Raw genomic sequence first — 17,488 nt, 5'->3', positions numbered from 1 at the left:
GCTGTATGTCTTGTGATGATGTTTTATTCGTGTTGTAACGAATGTAGATGTACGTCTCGGCTCGACCAACAATTGACTGTGTTAAAGTTACTTGTGCTATCAATCTATTGCTGTCGTTGTGCATCAACCTTTACTGAAATGGTGCTGGACTCAAATGCCTTGTGAGATGGAAAGGAAGCTACTCGTCATTGGACGTGAGTGTCTTCTAATTCAGCTTTTTGTTCTATTCTTAAGAGACCTGGGAATATCAGTGTGCTTTTGAGAATATACAGCATGGTCCGTAGACCACGAGGCCAGAGGGCGGGACCTTGCTTCTTTCATCGAAGCATTCGTCGGCCCTAAATATTCCGATTCTATCTGACATCTGGTATATGAGACGAGTAAAACTGAGATGATAGACAAGCGACAGGGCGCAAGATGGCGCTATTCGCTCTTTTTTCTTCTTTGTTTGCTATCACTGTCGCTGCTGCACCTGCTCACCTTACAGAGCTTGCTGTCAAACACGCATGGACAGATGTTCCTAATGGCTGGATGGAAGATGGGATTCCGTCTCAAGATCATCCTATCACCCTGAAGATTGGACTGAAGCAAGACAGGATGGACGAGCTTATTAGCACTTTGTACCAGGTTAGCGATCCTTTGCATCCGAATTATGGAAAGCATCTTTCTCGTTTGTGTGTTTGTTTCTCATTATCGTGCTTGGACTTGCGCTGATGATTGTGGATGGTTTAAAGAGAGGCTGAGGAATTAGTGAAGCCGCATGAAGAGACGGTCGACGCAGTACATGCATGGCTTACTGCACATGGCATTGACACCACGGCTGAGACGTCACGAAACTCTGCCGGTGATTGGATCTCTGTACGCCTACCGCTAGAGCGCGTCGAGAAAATGCTCCATGCGAAATACAGTATCTATCAACATACGCAAACTGGGGAGAGGATAGTCCGCACACTGGCATATAGTCTTCCACGGGGCTTACACGATCACGTCGACCTCGTTCAGCCAACGACGATGTTTGATAATATGCGCAAGATGCATGCTACGTTTCACGTAAATGAGGAGGCAGGTGACTTGAACCTGACGAATTCCGAGGCAGCACTTCCAGACGTGATCGGTCCTGCAGGACAGAATATATCTGCGAGCTGCAATACAACTATCACGCCAACTTGTTTGATGCAGCTTTATCGAACAGAAGGGTATGTACTTCAGGCAGCAGACAAAGGTAATCGCATCGGAGTTACTGGGTATTTGGAACAGGTAGGGTAGTTTCCTTGGATATAGTGGGTTTAGATACTAACGTGGGACCTCTTCAGTTCGTAAACTTCGTAGATCTTCAGGTATCTGCCTCTCCGCAAGGTGTTATATCATTGAAGTTGAATATAGTGGATAGACCTTTTATTCAAAGTTTCGTCCTGACGCGATTGGGTTCAACGTCTCAGTCATTTCCGTCAATGGTGGGCTAAACGATCAGTCAGATCCGGGCGTTGAGGTAAATAAAGCAAATGTTCCGTTGAATAAGCTCTAATCCATGTTTATTAGGCAAACCTTGATAACCAATACACGACCGGACTCACATTCCCAACTCCGAACATCTACTATACTACTCCAGGAACAGCTCCTACGATTAATGACTCTGTAACTCCACCGCAGCGTGACGAGCCGTATATTGACTGGTTGAACTTCGTTCTCTCACATGATGATATGCCTTTTTCGTTCACGACTTCGTATGGTGGAGACGAGTAAGCTCTAATTTGTTTAATTGTGAAATTTGAAGTAACCTAGTTAGGCAAACTTTTCCGAAGGAGTTCGCAGTGTACGTCCTCGCGCCAATAGTCATATACACAATTCGCTATAGCTTGGATTTCACCTTAGCCGAGCCTGTAACCTTTTCGCTCAACTGAGTGTTCGAGGCGCGTCTGTCATGTTTAGTAGCGGTGACGGAGGTGTTGGAGCTGGAACATGCCTTACCAACGATGGCACCAACCGGACGCTTTTCCAACCCGTGAGTTTGCAAGTATCCCTTACACACTTCTATCGCCGCCTTGAGATTCTTATGATGGCGTTATCAGGTTTTCCCGGCGACTTGTCCCTTCGTGACCAGTGTAAGTAGCCCACTTTCCTCCTTTTGGTGCACGTTTCTCAGTGCATACAATAGGTTGGCGCGACGTTTCATATTGCGCCAGAAGTAGGAATCGATTTCTCACAGGGTGGATTCTCTGTGTATTTCCCTCAACCGGAGTATCAATCCGAAGTCGTCCCTCCGTTTCTTCAAAAGCTTGGGAGTACATATGCAGGCTTATTCAAGTGAGTGCCCGATGAATCTCCTGCTACTTGCCTTCTTGTACTAATTTGACTTAGTCCTGCTGGGCGAGCGGTTCCCGACGTAAGTGCACAAGGCGAAGGGTGGGTACAGATACTCCATGGCATGCTAACTACTAATTATCATATGTAAATTCAAAGATTTCAGGTGGTGGTAGGTGGTAGGGTAGAGTCTGTTGGTGGCACGTCCGCAAGTTCCCCTACGTTCGCTGCTATTGTCACTCTGCTCAACGATGCGCGTATTGCGAGTGGAAAGCCTCCGCTTGGATTCTTGAATCCCCTTCTTTATTCTGTCGGACTTCCTGGTATGTTCATCTATGCCAAGGCTTTGACGCGTGTTATTTATGCTGCCATAATTATTAGGCTTTGTCGATATCCTTTCGGGAAATAACCCCGGATGTGGTACTCCAGGTAGGTGTCTTTAACTTTTATCGTGCACTACATGGCAATCCTTATTCTACACAATTTTTAGGATTCAATGCCACTGAAGGTACAATGATGTTTACTCATTTCTAACATACCTAACGTTGTTTTATGTAGGCTGGGATGCCATCACGGGATTGGGAACTCCAGACTTCATAAAACTCAAATCCTTGCTGGTTTGACGGAGTCACTTCATTGGGTTGAAAAACATACTTATGCTACGTTTACGAGTTATACAAATCGCCAGTCCAGAAATATCATTTCACAGGGTTGTTGCTTGATTGAGTCCGATACAGACAAGGACAACGGACATAACCGAAAGCATATTAGTACATTCAAGAAACAAGACCTATCTATATATTCATCGTATGTGAAGATCATCAAGTAGGCAGTATACGTTATGATCGAAGTGACTCTCCACATTTTCTCGTCTCAGGTGGAGGTGCCTTGGATGGCCGTGTTTGACACGTCCGCGACGTCTTCGGCCTCCCTAGAAAGCTCGAGTCCATTGGACGGGGTCGGCATTAAAGACAATTCGGGCGAATCCTTTCTCGTGTGATTCTGCACGAGTTTAACGACTGCCCATTCCCTACTGAGACCGTCTCGCCAAGCTTGCTCGGTACGCGCCTTTGGTTTATGGCGCTGGATAGAAAATGGTGAACTATTTTTATGTTCATTCTGTTTTCCGAATTTCTTCTCGAAAAGAGATACAAGCTCTGCACTTCCTGGTGCGAGGAAGTCGACGTTGTCGATCTTCCACCAGCCGACGAATTCAAATTTGTTCTTCATAAATGGGATTTCTCGAAATATCGGATAATCAGCGTTAAGGGCGTGAGATTCTGCTACAGCATCGTCATCACTGGAGCGCTTTTGATCCTCAATAAGTGTATGCAAAACCTGCAGATTTGACTTGCACAGGACTTTGTGGTTGTTCTGCCACTCTGGATGTTGACCCTCGAACAAAACAATGGCTTTTAGAATACCGTCATCTAAGCCCCTCTCCGTGTGTTCTGACTGTTCTGCAGCTGCAGATGTGGCCACAGTAAGTGTGCTGAGACCATTCCTTGTAATTTCGAGGAGCGAGGCAAGATCGTCGCTGGTATACGTCCGATCTAAGCTTGATCTTGACTTCGCAGTCGTTTGGAGGGACTCAAGCGACCTCGGCGCTGAATCGACTTGTGATGAAAGCGATTGCTTGTTCCTTAGGTGTGGTGGAACGTAAGCCATGTAAGAAATGAAGAGATTCTATCAACGTGTGAGCTTGCTGTCATTGTAATTGTGCAGAAGGGAAACGTACAAAGCGATCACAAACAAGTTTGGTCGGACTGGGCTGTATGTGTCACGTTCTGGCTGAACGCGGTGTGACGATTGTATTGTCACACTAGCTAAATACGCGTCGCGTCGTATTGCAGCCGTTGATACCGCTTATTTTTGCATCCACTACACAGTGCTGGGAGCACATAGGAAAGGCTAATAACTCGCTATTTCCTTGCGTCCATCTGCATTGTATAATAAATTTTGTTGGTCTGCAAAGGCAGGTACAATTGCCTTTTCAGTTCGTCCACTTTCGGCTAATCGCGTCTTGTATAGAGCACCGAAATACCAACGACTATAGCTCTGCTACCACAAAGTCATTGGTGACTCCTATACGAACCAATTTCACCATCTAGCTTGGATATTTCTTCTTTCTCATCATGGTTGGTTGCATGCATACATCTTGTTATTAACGCAAATGATCTCAGCCTAATCAGGGCGAACCCGAGTCCGAGGCCGAGAGAATGATATTTACAAAAGATGGAGAACCCGTAAAGTTCTTCCTGCACAACACATTATCGCAAGGTCAGAAAGAGACGCTTTCGCGTGATATAGAAGTGACGTGTTTTTGTTCCTTCACAATAACATTTTATTAAACCTTTATCCCAGGGAAATGGCGGACAAATATGTGACAACGTGCAGGAAGCAAACACAGTTATAGTGCCGCAAGAGCATTACGAAATAGTCAAAAAGCGTTATGCCCATTCGAAATCGATCTATGTGGAACTGCCAGACTTTGTCAGAAAATGTTTGCGAGGGCAAAAATACAGCCATAAGAAGGAGGAAAAGAGGTCGCTTGGTGGAAGCAAACTCGGAACCAAGTGAGCCTGACAGTTTGTTGTGAATTCTGCCTCCTTATTTACTCCACTAGATGGACTGGACGGACGGAATTCACAGAAGATGACGATTATCACCTTGCTGTATACCTAGCTCGTCGAATCCCTCACGATGAGAGCGGGGGGCGTATGGGAGAGGGAGTATACAAGGACCTGTGTGACGAGGTAAGCACCACCTGAGATTATAGTACTATCAAACAATGAGTTACATATGCAGATGTACGAAGAGGATTATCCGTGGGCCAAGCGTCATACAGTGCAATCTTGGCGTAACCGATACAAGACACAGCGAGATAAAATTGATGACCAGATCAAATTGCATCTCGAAGTTGAACCTCCCCATCCCGATGGAAAAGGTGAATATATACACGACGCACGAAAGAGCAGTCGATTTTTGCGTTCTGGTCATAGGGTTGTCAGGGCAGAAAGGCGAGGGCAGACAGATAATGATGATAGTGGGGTCGAAGAAGAGGACGACGACGAAGAGGAAGACGATAACGACGATAATGATCAGGCTCGAGGGCGTCGTCGCGGTGGGAATAAGGTGGTTGAAGAGACTCCTTCAACTCCTGAGCAAGCTCGCAGGGAAGTACTACATAACCCGTCGAGCCCGCTCATGGCTGGTGTCTCGGAAAACGTACAGAAATCTCTGGAAACTAACCGTTTTTACCAGTATGTTATGTGTCAAATGTTTCGCCCATCGCTGTATGCTGACTTGCGCACAGGTTTGACCAAGGTGATGATCTATACATAAATGACGATATTGGAGACTTTGGCTTAATTCCCGACTTAACTCGACCGGATGGACCGAGTGGTACCCAGGCAACTTTAGTGCCCACGCAGACTCGTGGACAGACTGTCCCAAAAGCCAGTGTATCAACTGGAGCCACAGCGGAACGCAGAGGAGCGGCCGGGAATAAAGCTACATTCGATACGGGTGTTACGGGGCGAATGGCTACATCGGTGTCGATTCCAAAGGATACACAAGCCACTCTCGTTCCGACTCAGGGTAGCATTCGGCCATCTCAGCGCGAGTCGGGCTCAACACGGCGGTCGCAGTTTGCAACAGAAGGAGACGAAGATATTGCCGATGTGGTCGTCGCGCAGGCCCGACGTCCGCCCAAACAGAGCGAGCAATTGAGCGGAAAGGGATCTAAGAAACGTGCCTCCATGGATCGATCACCGGTGTATATGTCTGGCCCTCGAGCATCTGTGCTTAGACCGTCAGCAAAAGCCGTCGGCAAAGCTCAACAATCAAAGCAGCTCACTGCGAGGGAAACTTCTAAGCGTCAGGTCAAGGGAGATGCACCTTACCGAAATACCCGTGGTCGTTCGCGTTCTGTTGAACCGCCGAATGTACCACGACCTCCCGTACTGGGCAAAAGAAAGGCAGAATTACAGGTAGTTGAGGAGCAGAACGGAGAAGATAATGAGACAACCGAGGAACAATCCATGGAAATTGTAGAGAAAGTTGTGGCTATCAAGGAAGAAGAGGAAGAAGAGGAATCTGGGGATGTCGATAAATCGGGCTTCGCTGCAGATAAAGAACTCATTGAGAGGGCCAAACGGATCAAGGTAACGATGGACGTGACTCCACAAGCAAAGCATACTCAGCGATCTTCCCTCAGTGGTAATAGAGTTGAAAATTCTGCTTTACAGCCTTCGCAAGCTGGGGAAAGTTCTGAGGACGAATTTCCTACTCCCGGTACTCGTGCCAAGGATGAATTGGAAAGGCGAATGGAAATTGAAAAGGGACAACCGTATACTCCTGCACCGGGGTCGCGGGCAGAAAAGGCTAGAGCAATCAGACGTGAAGTGGCTCCAAGGAGGGTCGAGAGAGTAGCAGCAAGGCAAACCAGACGGCGGTGATATGGATGGACCCGGTCTCGGCGTTACCGGAAAGACCTTGTGGCGAGACGGACTCACTTTACGGATCAATATACCTTTGTCCTACTTCGTACAGAGTCAGGACATATCAGTTTGCTATCGCTCTCCGGTACGCCTCAATTAATACACCCTCTACTCGTATATGGTTATATGTATATAATTACTTGACAAATCCATAATATTGCGTCTTTGGCCAGATTACCCGGCTGGGATCGCGTACCAAATGAATCCGATGTACTGATTAATAAGAGAACAAACACTTCAATCACTTTCTAGTGCCACAAGTGTTGGGCCATGTCCGGTTGAACAGGTTATAGTCTAATGGTTAGGGCACGATTCTTTGTGGCGCGCATCGATCGCACTTTACCGTAGCTCATGGATTGTCAGGGTGCCACGCGATGAGCAAATTGCCGTCTCCTCATTGGTATCTGTTCCTACTTCATGGAGATTCGCGACATAAACGATACTCTTGCAAGCGACGATTTATAAAGGCAACAGAGACTATGCCTGGTGGACCTTGCTGCAGAGTTTCCTTCCTGCAAACACCATGGCAGATAGATTTAAGGATCATTCTTTCGAAACGCCTAGTCCGAGAGCCAAGACGTCTCCTTGCCCAGCTCTAAACGCGCTACGCAACTATGGATTCATGTATGTCTCGGTCACTGCGTGAGCTGGCTTGCTGAAGCTAAGGACATGGTATTATTCAGACATCGCGACGGAAAGCAGATCCATCTGTCTAGCCTGGTGAAGGCACTCCAGGATGTGTACAACCTTTCGGAAGAGCTTGCTTACTTTCTTGCCGTCCCAGGCATTCTCCTCTGCGGCCATATTGTAGGGCTTTACGTGGATCTGGACAAGTTGGCACGTGTCAACAGGATCGAGCACAGATTTTCGCTAGTCCATGCTGACGCCGGAGAAGGACAAGCATATGCACCCGTAGAAGTCGACGAAGAGCGTTACAACCAACTTATGACAATCAATGGGACGGAGGAAGAGCAACCGTATCTTTCTATGGAGGACTTCATACGGCACCGCAATAACCTCATGGGCAAAGAGAATCTTGACAAAATACATGCTACCGTCGCATCCGGTGAAATCATTATGATTATGTGGATGTTTGGAAAGGATATTACCGTGAAGGGTAAGCATGGTACAGACAAGAAAAAGAAACTTGTCCTGAAGGCCGCTATGAGGGCATGGTTGCATGATGGAAAGTTTCCTGAAGGCTGGGAAACGCCTGAAAAACAGTTGACTCTAGGCGAACTCAACGGTTCACAAAAGGAATATAAGAAAGTTGTTGATGAACTTTTGGCCGCGGCGCACAATGAACGTGGGACGCTCGAGCAGAAGGAGGCTGAGAAGCTCAAGGGAAAACTGGAGGACTTGGTGAAGGGGGACATTGAACAGCCTGTAGGACGGTGCCCCTTCCATGCATCTGTGTCGAAGCATCATTAGTATTACTTGTACAGTACATTTAAAAGAATGATTGGTTAATGTCCCAGACAGACTTCCATTGCCGAAAAAGAAATTACAAATTTTGTAACAAAAAGATGTTTCATTTAACCACTGCCATGGCGTGGGAAATACTTTCTATGTGCAAGCCATCCAAAGAACGATGCTTCTCCTTCCGTTGTCATCAACATTTATTATTATTATTCTCTCTGACTTTGGAGTCGTTACAACTGGATGTCTTGTACTGCCTCATAACGCCAAAGCAGTGTTGATCACCGCTCGGCTAAATTTGGCTTCTTTCGCACATTGCTGCGCCTGATCCGGTCAAAATTGCGTCCAAGCATTTACTCTTCGACAACGAGCGCCTGTTACCTGCACCAGGCTTCGGCGAGGGACTTACGTGCGCCGTGACTCACCAGGGTAACAGGCAGCTATGTGGGTCTCTAGGACTCATTTATTTGACCCTTGTATCAGCCTCGTGTGCTTCTCATGGCCGGTGTATTATCAGCCTCCTGACGTCTGCGCCCCACTTTGCAATTTATTCACAATAAGAGCTTCCGTCTGTTGTTATATCTTTGGCACACTAATGTCTCATGGGCCCCGACCTGGGGCTATAAGTAGTAGCCGAAGTATGCGCAAACCCCTCATCTCGTACTTAACATCCAACTCCATCTACTCGCAATATTCTCAGAGGCACAATGTCTTCAACCACCATTCGTAACCCTTATGTCTCTGCTGGCCCTGGTGACAGTCGTTCACCATGCCCTGCACTCAACGCGCTCGCCAACCACGGCTATATGTAAGCAACTCTATACTACTCAATCGTCGATGTTGTCATAACATGTGCATATTCTCTAGTCCCCACTCAGGCCGTTCGATACCCTTCTTCCAACTTGTGAAGGCCATACGGACGGTCTACAATTGCTCGTTACCACTCGCACTGGTACTCTCTGTCGTGGGCTTCCTCTGGTGCGGCCACATTACTGGCTCCGGTTTCTCTATGCGCCTCGCCCTCGACCTACACGACCTTGCCCGTCACAACCATATTGAACATGACGGCTCTCTTGGTCATGCGGACGTAACTCCAGGCGAATTATACGCCCCAGTTGTCCCTGACCCCACGCGGCTTGCCTCGTTGTTAAATGCAGGCAGCGTCACTGCGAAGGGTCCTGGTGGGGCAGGAGCATTGACCCTTTACGATCTTGCTCGTGTACGCTATCTCCGCGACTCTGAACTCGCTCGACCGCTTGATCCCGTACACTCTTTCATCACACGAGGCGAGCTTGCTCTTATTCTCCTTGCGATGGGAGTTCCGAATGGGGAGAATGCTGTTGACCGCGTCGTTCCGCGCCAGCACCTCGAACAGTGGTTCGCCGAGGAGCGTTTACCTGATGGATGGGATGGCCCGAATGTGCAGATCGGGTTGCTGAACACGGGCAAGCTCGGGAAATCAGTGAAGAGCGAAGTGGACCGGATTGCCCGTTACAGTTAAAGCGCGGACGCCTTAACGCCTATTTCCCGTACTACTGACTCCCTTCGCGAGTCAGCGATGGTCACGAAGCGCGGACTATGAACTCTGGACTACGGACCTTCCTTAATGCCTAGTACATCTACCTGTTCCGCTCCTTTCTTCACCTTCCAATGATGATGATTGTGCCTCGGACACCTGTGCATTTCGGCATCATGTATCCACCCCTGTTCCATTGAATACCCGCCCGCAGCTTCCATGTATAACCAATGACGCTCTTTCGTCAGATTCATCTTATCTGTACCTTTTAATAATGTAATATCTTCACATTAGGTGCTCCTAATTATGACACTCCGGTTCTGTGCCTTCTCGGATCCGAACTTAGTTCCCGACGACTTCTTGACTTTCCGATACCGTAACAGATTTGGAGTATACTCGCTCCGCCATGTATTCACTCCATATTACTTTCCCATATATAATTGCAATGCAATCTTCATGCAATCCTTCGATTATTGATAACGCTAACGCTATTCGTTGATATTTGCGTTTATCCGAAGTTCGTGGACAAAAAAGGGGGTGGGAAGGGGACTTTCGATTCCTGCCAGTTTCGAGACGGCGTTCTCTGGGCAGCTTGGGAGTCGATTCGCCTCTCGGTAAGCTCGGCAAATGTGGGCACACCACTGGAAGTGCAACAAAATGAACTACGCAGAAATGAACACAACACTGTCATCCTTGCACAGGTTCGCCTATTGTCCCTCTCCAAAAGGTCTAAACATACACCTCTTATTGTATAAGTGGTGTTAAGAGATTATTGCGCATTGTTTCCTTTATTTGTCTCACCTGCCGAGCTAAAAACAGCAGCAAAGCCTTTTATTTGAAATTCCAAATAAATTGAGGGAAATAACCTTTTGACGGGGATTGTCGCTGTGGAACCGACGGCTGATCCATGCAAGGCGTCAAGAAAGGCGGTGAAGGCGGCGCTTGTGACTGTATTAGGGCGTCTACATTGCTGTGCCAGTCGGCGACAGTGTTCAAGTACAGACTGCTGCGCAGTGTATGTATTTGTGAGGTTGGTAGATAGGAGTGGGATAGTGGTGTTTCGATTGCGGTTGGGCGCGAACTGGTTTACAATTAGCCTGAGTTGGATGTTTCACGCCTCTCAAACCGACTAGACCATCGACAAACGAAGCGCGTAATATGTCTCATTTATTACGAATTTTGGTAGAGGCTGCATTTGTCGTCGGGCTTCTCGTGTCTAGAAGTAACAAGACGAACAACCTAGAATGTCGGTTTGAGCCACCTAGTACACAATCAGCCAGGAATAGCCCTTTGTCGAATCCGGTGACTCGCCTTGTAGGCTAGACCATCGACAAATGACTAAGAAATGTCTCAGAATTGGGAGAAGAAGCCTTTCCTTTCCTTTTCTGACCGGAGAAGCACAAGACGGCATCGGGCTGTCCTACCAAGTCCAGACTGAGTCAGTAATGGGCGTCTAATTGACTGCATACCTCACTTGCCGGAAACAACTCATCGAAAGACGCAGATGACGGGTGGATGCGTTCAGCCGACCAGGCTCATCTCGTTGACTTTGCAACACCAGCAGAAGGTACTGGAAGAATAAACTTCAACCGCCCCTCTAATACCCCATTGGCTTCCACTACCGAACTTTGATGAATTCAGGAGGAGCGACCTTCTCGGTCTGTAGAAGCACCAAGCGGAACAGCAGAGTTGCCGCACAAGATACAAGGTCAGTCAGCTAGGGATGTCCCATTGACGGATCAGACAATATAGCTCACCTGCTTGGGATAACTCATCAAGCAACGCAGAGGTGGTGGTTGCATCTGCATCTCAAGACGCTCGTCTCCAAGGTCGTCTGTTCGCCTGTATCATCAACAGAAGGTCCCAATCCTAGAAAACTCAACTCGAGCCGCCTTTCTGATATCCCATTGATTTCCGCCACCAGTCTTCGAGACCCACCCGTCTCATATACGCCCCTACCTCACTCATCTTCTCGAACATCATCATCCCCATGCCGTCTTCGCTAGAAACAAAGCTTGCTTGTGTCATCTTGAGTTCCGTCTCCTTAAGTCCAGATGTAAAGTTTGCTTGGGTGCAAGACGCCCATCGCAACGACTAAATGAAGTGATCCAACATAAACACATCCCATTCATTTTTCAGTATCGAATTCGAAGCAGGACGTGGAGGACAAATGAAGTTTTTTTAAAAAATGGCTCACCTTTATCTCCCGAACATACTGGCTCACACATTCCTCTTCGCCCTCAACAGCCAACACACCAGGATACCCAACTTTATACACGCCACACACTTCATGCTCCCGAGCCGCTTGTCGGATCGTTCGTTTCTTTTGAGTGGAAAGAATATGGTGGAAGGTTAATAGTGCACGAGCGTGTGTAAGGTTACTTTTCGAGATGACGTGGGACTTCATTCTGATTGCGAGCAGAGACTTAGGAACAATCTAGGTGAGATAGCATTTTGTTTCTCGTTGACAAATCGGTAGATATTGAGGCGACGAGAATCAGGAGGGAAAATAACGTTCGTTTCTGGCAAGTTGCCTTCCCAAGATGGAAATTCGACAAAGGATAAACTTAAAGAGGCTAAATCTTGTAAAAGGCATTCAACGTACATTCCTAGATTTAGATGCTGCTCAATAAAAAGAAATAGTAGCACTAGGAATCTCTCTATTTTGAAAAGTATGGTGGTCATCAATGACAAGTAACAAGTCATAACAGAAATCGGTTCAAGTGAAAAAAAAATTGCATTGAGACAACTGATTACATGTCGGTCTTTTGTGTTGGCATGCACAACAAGTAAGTACTAAAACCTCGAACTCAAACCTGTACCTCCCTTCCTCTCAAGCGACTCGATGAAGGAACTTCTTTTCACCCGCACTCGAGAAGGGCCATGGTGTATACCTTCAACCGCGCATCTAATACACACGCTTGAACGGCGGTACAGACTTGCACTCATTCTCATCGAGCGTCTTGTCAATGACGTTCCGGTACTTGATCACTACGTCTGGCTTTGATGGGTCAGGTTGGAAGGTGAGAGTGTGTTTCATCCATTTCTCGTCGTCGCGCTACAACACAGCAACAACATTCATTAACATAATTAACTTCACGGGCGGAATTCTCCCAGGGGAAGGGGAGATGGACGGATGAACGTACCTCAGGGAAGTCCTCGCGTGCATGCGCACCGCGCGACTCCTTACGAGCGAGGGCAGCGGTGATAGTTTGGATGGCGCATTGTTGGAGATTACGGAGCTCGAGAGTCTCAATCAAGTCGCTGCATAGAGAAAACAATGACAGTCAATCATCACCAAATATCACCACCCCAACAAGAAACAACACTCACGAATTCCAAATCATACTCCTATCCTTAATGCCGACCTTATCATAGTCCTTATAGATCTGCGTGACCTTATCGACACCTTCAGCAAGCGTTTCTTCCGTTCTGAACACAGCAGCGTCGGTCTGCATAGCCTTTTGCATGTCAAGTCTTAACTTGGCAGTAGGGATTGGTCCATCAGACGTGCTAGAAATGAGAGGAAAAGATAGAGAAGAAAAAGGAAAGAGAAATTGGTAGCGTTAGAAATATAATTTCAAGCTTGAACGGATGTTCGTTTATCTTACCGAATCTTATCAAGGAACTCGATAGACTGCATTCCAGCATTTTCGTCAACCTGCTTGTGCGGCTTGCCCGGCTCAAGGTTCTCCTTAATGTGATGTGCGCATGCTCGGCCGAAGACGACAATGTCAAGAAGCGAGTTTGCGCCGAGACGGTTTGCACCGTGTACTGAGACACACGCGGCTTCGCCAGCGGCGTAGAGACCGGGAACGACCTTATCTTTGCCATTCTGTTATTTTTACCAATATTAGTTGAGATTACTGTGAATCGATGACGGAATGACTTACTTCATCGATAGTCAAGACCTCGCCAGTGTACTTTGTCGGAATACCACCCACTATGAATAGACAAAAGTCATTACGAAGTCCTCGAGTAAATAAATCGGATATGAACGCACTGTTGTAATGAACCGTCGGCAATACAGGAATCGGCTCCTTAGTGACGTCAACACCAGAGAAGATAGCCGCAGTCTCCGAAATGCCTGGCAAGCGCTCATGAAGGACCTCAGCAGGCAAATGGCTTAGCTGCAGGTAAATATGGTCCTTTTCAGGTCCAACACCACGACCCTCACGAATTTCGATGGTCATACTACGAGAAACGACATCACGAGAGGCAAGGTCCTTCGCGGTTGGCGCGTAACGCTCCATGAACCGTTCACCCTCGGAGTTAAGCAGGTATCCGCCTTCGCCACGAGAACCCTCGGTGATTAGACATCCAGCACCGTAAATACCCGTTGGGTGGAATTGAACGAATTCGAGATCCTGGAGTGGCAAACCGGCGCGGACCACCATACCATTGCCGTCACCCGAACATGTGTGCGCTGATGTGCAGCTGAAGTATGCTCGCCCGTATCCACCAGTCGCGAGAACGGTCTTATGTGAGCGGAATCGATGCAAAGTGCCGTCTTCCATGTTTATTGCCATTACACCCACGCACTCACCATCTTGCATGATAAGGTCAAGTGCGAAGTATTCGATGAAGAAGTTAGTGTTGTGACGGAGGGACTGTCCGTAAAGGGTGTGAAGGATGGCGTGTCCTGTTCGGTCGGCGGCAGCTGCACATCGATATGCTTGACCGCCCTTGCCGAATTTGAGTGATTGACCACCGAAGGCACGTTGGTAAATCTTGCCCTCCTTCGTTCGAGAGAACGGCACACCGAAATGTTCGAGCTGTAGATTGTTAAGTGTCAGAACGGCGCTTGTTGAAGGAAATTCCAACATACCTCGATGACTGACCTTGGCGCTTCGCGGCACATATAGTGAATGGCATCTTGGTCACCGAGCCAGTCGGATCCTTTGACCTACAATAAAGCTTAACATTCGCTCAAACCAACAGAACGAATAGGACTCACAGTATCATACATATGCCACCTCCAATCATCCTCAGTCATGTTCTACAATTACAATTAAGATAATCATTTACAAATACCAGGAAAACGAAAGTCATACCCCAAGAGCGGCGTTAACACCTCCCTACAGAGAATTGTATCAATTCAGACAGGACAGATACCTGGAACGATACAGCCGAACGTACCTGCGCTGCGACGGTGTGACTACGCGTCGGGAATAACTTCGTGATGCATGCCGTGTTGAAGCCTGCCTCTGCAAGACCGAAAGCTGCTCGTAAGCCTGCACCACCAGCACCTCTGTTTCAAATTAACAACCGTCCCTCAGTTCACAAGACAAGAATAGATTTACGTTGAGAAAGGAAGACCACGCACACTACAACTGCGTCATATTCATGGTCGAATACTGGATACTTTCCCTCCGCCGCTAATGACTATACCGACAACATGGGTAAGAAACACATATCAAAGTACAACGTAGAGAACCGGAACGCACAGTGACCTCCTGCGCTCTCACAGGGTTCGTCGCAACGACGCGGAGGGCAGCAGGCGACGAATGGAATGCACGATGATGCTGCTGCGAGCGTTTTGGAAGCCGAGCGAGCGCCTTGCGCAACATTGGCGAGAAACGAGAGCGTCGAGGAAAAGAGAGTTTGTACGTAGGACAGATGACCGCACACGAATGCTCAATGGACAGAGTCGGACTCGGAGTAGCCGGTTTGGCACATTTTCCTCACGCTGGCCAATCATGTCCCGCCTGTTACGCACACTCATAGGAAGAAATCGGAATCACCTGAATTTGAATTTCATTTTCTCTCTTTCTCTATTACAAAGTATGTCTCAAATTCTACAACAATTGTTCAGCTCAGCTACTGCACAATAATGCATGTGTTTTTCTACTATGCTATGAGAGTATGACGGTATTGATCCTAATGCGTTTTAGGCACCTCCTGAGCCCTGGCTGAAAGGATTGGAGTTTGTTATGAATCATTGTAAGGTCGTGTCGTTGGTACAAAGTTCGAACAAGGCCGAAGAGCAGTATCACTTTTCAAACGTCTGTCATTTGTACTTACCTAACTGTACGAAATCAAGTTTTTGTAGAATTGTGGCAGGTGCATGAGGAGGCTTTAATAGACCACCTATAATTTTACTAGCACACTCTCGAGATTTTCATTCCTGCTTCCGTCCTGAGCATAATAATGATGTTGTTTGAGCCTAATGAGATAAGATTATTGGGGTGCGGAAGCACTACCTGTTTAAAATCAGGGGATAAAGTAGGACCTTTATATTCAGAGAAGATTCATGCAACAACTTTCATACTTTACTAGCAGGTGAATAAATAAACTGATATTCGACAGGTTACAGTAAGGCACCAGGCACTACAGGGCGGACACGGGAATAAATATAAAAGACGTCGCAAAACCTAAACAAGTGTGCAGCGGACAGACAACATAGATGCAATGGACAGGCTATCATGATTACGGGGGTGTATTAAAATAAACCGGAAATGGAACTCCTGACCATTACGATGGCAGTCGACAGACTTGTGCCTTTAAACGATAGATGCTCCTTCTCCATTCAAGATCGGGTCCGAGGCACCTACAGTGCAAACACTAGATATACCTTCTCCGTTCGGGACTGCTGCTGCTGGGTCATCCGCAACGTAAACACTAGATGTTCCTTCTCCGTTCAAGTCTGCTGCCGCAATTTTTCCAGAGCAAAAACTGGATGTTCCTTCTCCGTTCGAGTCTGCTGCTGCTGGGGCACCTGCGGTGTATCGGTTGCGCTGAAGATACACGAGAGGAAATGGACGCACCTTCAGCGAATTCAATGTCGCTTACAGTCTTTGATCTATAATTGGTTCCTCCATTCACTCCCAGCTCTCCTGCCTCCTTCAGATTGATCAAGAGGTGGCTTCCGAGAACACAGAGTAGTGCCGGGTTTCCAGCAACATCTAGGAAATATGATACCAATGGGCTGGTACCCGAAACTTTTATTTGCACTATATGCATCACACAACAAAATATCACACTAAATACATTAATTAGTTTAGAGCCTGATTGTGCAAATTTCTACTCACAAGCTGTAATATAAGACTTGGTCTCGAATAACAACACTGACAAGATGAAATCCTTTGAACCTAGATGACAATTTCCAGTACTCTGCACTCTTGAAGAGAGCCAGACATAGTAAGATTGCTCCATATATCAATGGGACAGTCCTGTTCCAAATTAGGTTGAGCTAAGGTGTATGAATTGAATACTTACCATGAAATAATGTCCAGTGTATTTGAAGCAATTCTGACAGCTCCACAAAAAGTGATTCCTTGTGTAAGGTCCCCAACACTAACTAAATACTACTATTTCTCAGTCTATCTTTAATTAAAGGTCAAGAGGTAATTAATAATCTTACTGCCTTCAAACAAGTCATCATAAATAACAACACTAAGGCCAATGCCTGCATTAGTAATGAGAAGAATCTTGAGACAGATTGAAAGTTTCTTGTCTACCAACAATATAAGTTTAATCCTATTCCAGAAAAATAGTATACCTACTCTGATTGTCAGCAACAGTGTAGAGGGGACCTGAAGGCTCAGCAAGGGGACCCAGGCTACAACTATCCTACACAACAGAAATACAGAACACAAGCACCAGAATGTAGTTGGAACTTGCAGAACAGGCAGAGAGAGAGAGTGAGACAAGAGTAGAGTATATAGAGTGTTAAGAAAGGGGGAAGAGAGGTTATGTGAGAGGCTTAGAGAGATCACACAAAGAGGGGGGGATAGTGGACTCATCTTGC

The 17,488-nt window shown here is 47.0% G+C and overlaps 8 protein-coding genes across 8 annotated transcripts; 5 read left to right on the top strand and 3 right to left on the bottom strand.

Moving 5' to 3' along the window:
* Positions 1–597: 597 nt before the first annotated feature.
* FOMMEDRAFT_78954 (subtilisin-like protein) lies at positions 598–2,924 on the top strand (the record flags this gene model as incomplete). Its single annotated transcript, XM_007264181.1, has 13 exons — positions 598–674; positions 735–1,257; positions 1,314–1,337; positions 1,391–1,489; positions 1,540–1,739; positions 1,787–1,813; positions 1,873–2,002; positions 2,070–2,102; positions 2,156–2,304; positions 2,359–2,403; positions 2,461–2,624; positions 2,683–2,736; positions 2,860–2,924. The coding sequence occupies 13 exons, from the start codon at positions 598–600 to the stop codon at positions 2,922–2,924; spliced, it is 1,590 nt and encodes a 529-aa protein (XP_007264243.1).
* Positions 2,925–2,944: 20 nt separating this feature from the next.
* On the bottom strand, positions 2,945–3,969 carry FOMMEDRAFT_166375 (uncharacterized protein; the record flags this gene model as incomplete). Its single annotated transcript, XM_007264180.1, has 1 exon — positions 2,945–3,969. The coding sequence occupies one exon, from the start codon at positions 3,967–3,969 to the stop codon at positions 3,175–3,177; it is 795 nt and encodes a 264-aa protein (XP_007264242.1). The 3' UTR covers positions 2,945–3,174.
* A 246-nt stretch (positions 3,970–4,215) lies between these two features.
* FOMMEDRAFT_166374 (uncharacterized protein) lies at positions 4,216–6,761 on the top strand (the record flags this gene model as incomplete). The annotated part of the gene is made up of 7 exons (XM_007264179.1): positions 4,216–4,276; positions 4,333–4,439; positions 4,494–4,613; positions 4,666–4,877; positions 4,928–5,057; positions 5,110–5,564; positions 5,618–6,761. Exons 2-7 carry the CDS (start codon positions 4,437–4,439, stop codon positions 6,759–6,761), a joined length of 2,064 nt encoding a protein of 687 aa, XP_007264241.1. The 5' UTR covers positions 4,216–4,276; positions 4,333–4,436.
* Positions 6,762–7,326: 565 nt separating this feature from the next.
* On the top strand, positions 7,327–8,234 carry FmHTP4 (Cloroperoxidase; the record flags this gene model as incomplete). The annotated part of the gene is made up of 2 exons (XM_007264178.1): positions 7,327–7,427; positions 7,487–8,234. 2 exons carry the CDS (start codon positions 7,327–7,329, stop codon positions 8,232–8,234), a joined length of 849 nt encoding a protein of 282 aa, XP_007264240.1.
* A 675-nt stretch (positions 8,235–8,909) lies between these two features.
* Positions 8,910–10,155, top strand: FmHTP1 (Cloroperoxidase). The gene is made up of 2 exons (XM_007264177.1): positions 8,910–9,030; positions 9,090–10,155. The coding sequence occupies exons 1-2, from the start codon at positions 8,930–8,932 to the stop codon at positions 9,721–9,723; spliced, it is 735 nt and encodes a 244-aa protein (XP_007264239.1). The 5' UTR covers positions 8,910–8,929; the 3' UTR covers positions 9,724–10,155.
* Positions 10,156–10,782: 627 nt separating this feature from the next.
* FOMMEDRAFT_18295 (uncharacterized protein) lies at positions 10,783–11,792 on the top strand. The gene is made up of 4 exons (XM_007264176.1): positions 10,783–10,999; positions 11,050–11,158; positions 11,217–11,398; positions 11,496–11,792. The coding sequence occupies exons 1-3, from the start codon at positions 10,897–10,899 to the stop codon at positions 11,368–11,370; spliced, it is 366 nt and encodes a 121-aa protein (XP_007264238.1). The 5' UTR covers positions 10,783–10,896; the 3' UTR covers positions 11,371–11,398; positions 11,496–11,792.
* A 596-nt stretch (positions 11,793–12,388) lies between these two features.
* FOMMEDRAFT_104563 (succinate dehydrogenase) lies at positions 12,389–15,323 on the bottom strand. Its single transcript, XM_007264175.1, has 12 exons — positions 15,186–15,323; positions 15,065–15,123; positions 14,878–14,989; positions 14,793–14,816; positions 14,696–14,737; positions 14,567–14,644; positions 13,742–14,513; positions 13,632–13,681; positions 13,350–13,573; positions 13,072–13,251; positions 12,885–13,002; positions 12,389–12,796 (listed from the first exon to the last, which is right to left on the bottom strand). The coding sequence occupies exons 1-12, from the start codon at positions 15,306–15,308 to the stop codon at positions 12,647–12,649; spliced, it is 1,932 nt and encodes a 643-aa protein (XP_007264237.1). The 5' UTR covers positions 15,309–15,323; the 3' UTR covers positions 12,389–12,646.
* A 918-nt stretch (positions 15,324–16,241) lies between these two features.
* Positions 16,242–16,701, bottom strand: FOMMEDRAFT_153453 (uncharacterized protein; the record flags this gene model as incomplete). The annotated part of the gene is made up of 2 exons (XM_007264174.1): positions 16,242–16,475; positions 16,531–16,701. 2 exons carry the CDS (start codon positions 16,699–16,701, stop codon positions 16,242–16,244), a joined length of 405 nt encoding a protein of 134 aa, XP_007264236.1.
* Positions 16,702–17,488: the final 787 nt, after the last annotated feature.

This window comes from Fomitiporia mediterranea (genome assembly GCF_000271605.1).
Source record: "Fomitiporia mediterranea MF3/22 unplaced genomic scaffold FOMMEscaffold_3, whole genome shotgun sequence".
Classification (NCBI taxonomy): domain Eukaryota; kingdom Fungi; phylum Basidiomycota; class Agaricomycetes; order Hymenochaetales; family Hymenochaetaceae; genus Fomitiporia; species Fomitiporia mediterranea.
The sequence above is the reverse complement of the archived record's forward strand: the minus strand, read 5'-3'. Positions and strand labels throughout refer to the sequence as shown.

Coding starts and splice junctions, on each gene's coding strand:
- FmHTP1 (XM_007264177.1), top strand. CDS start 8,930: ATGTCTTCAACCACCATTCGTAACCCTTATGTCTCTGCTGGCCCTGGT. Junction 9,031..9,089: donor CTCGCCAACCACGGCTATAT/GTAAGCAACTCT, acceptor CATATTCTCTAG/TCCCCACTCAGGCCGTTCGA.
- FOMMEDRAFT_18295 (XM_007264176.1), top strand. CDS start 10,897: ATGTCTCATTTATTACGAATTTTGGTAGAGGCTGCATTTGTCGTCGGG. Junction 11,000..11,049: donor AGAATGTCGGTTTGAGCCAC/CTAGTACACAAT, acceptor CCGGTGACTCGC/CTTGTAGGCTAGACCATCGA. Junction 11,159..11,216: donor CAAGACGGCATCGGGCTGTC/CTACCAAGTCCA, acceptor TACCTCACTTGC/CGGAAACAACTCATCGAAAG.
- FOMMEDRAFT_104563 (XM_007264175.1), bottom strand. CDS start 15,308: ATGTTGCGCAAGGCGCTCGCTCGGCTTCCAAAACGCTCGCAGCAGCAT. Junction 13,574..13,631: donor AGGTCTTGACTATCGATGAA/GTAAGTCATTCC, acceptor TAAAAATAACAG/AATGGCAAAGATAAGGTCGT. Junction 13,252..13,349: donor GAGTTCCTTGATAAGATTCG/GTAAGATAAACG, acceptor TCTCATTTCTAG/CACGTCTGATGGACCAATCC.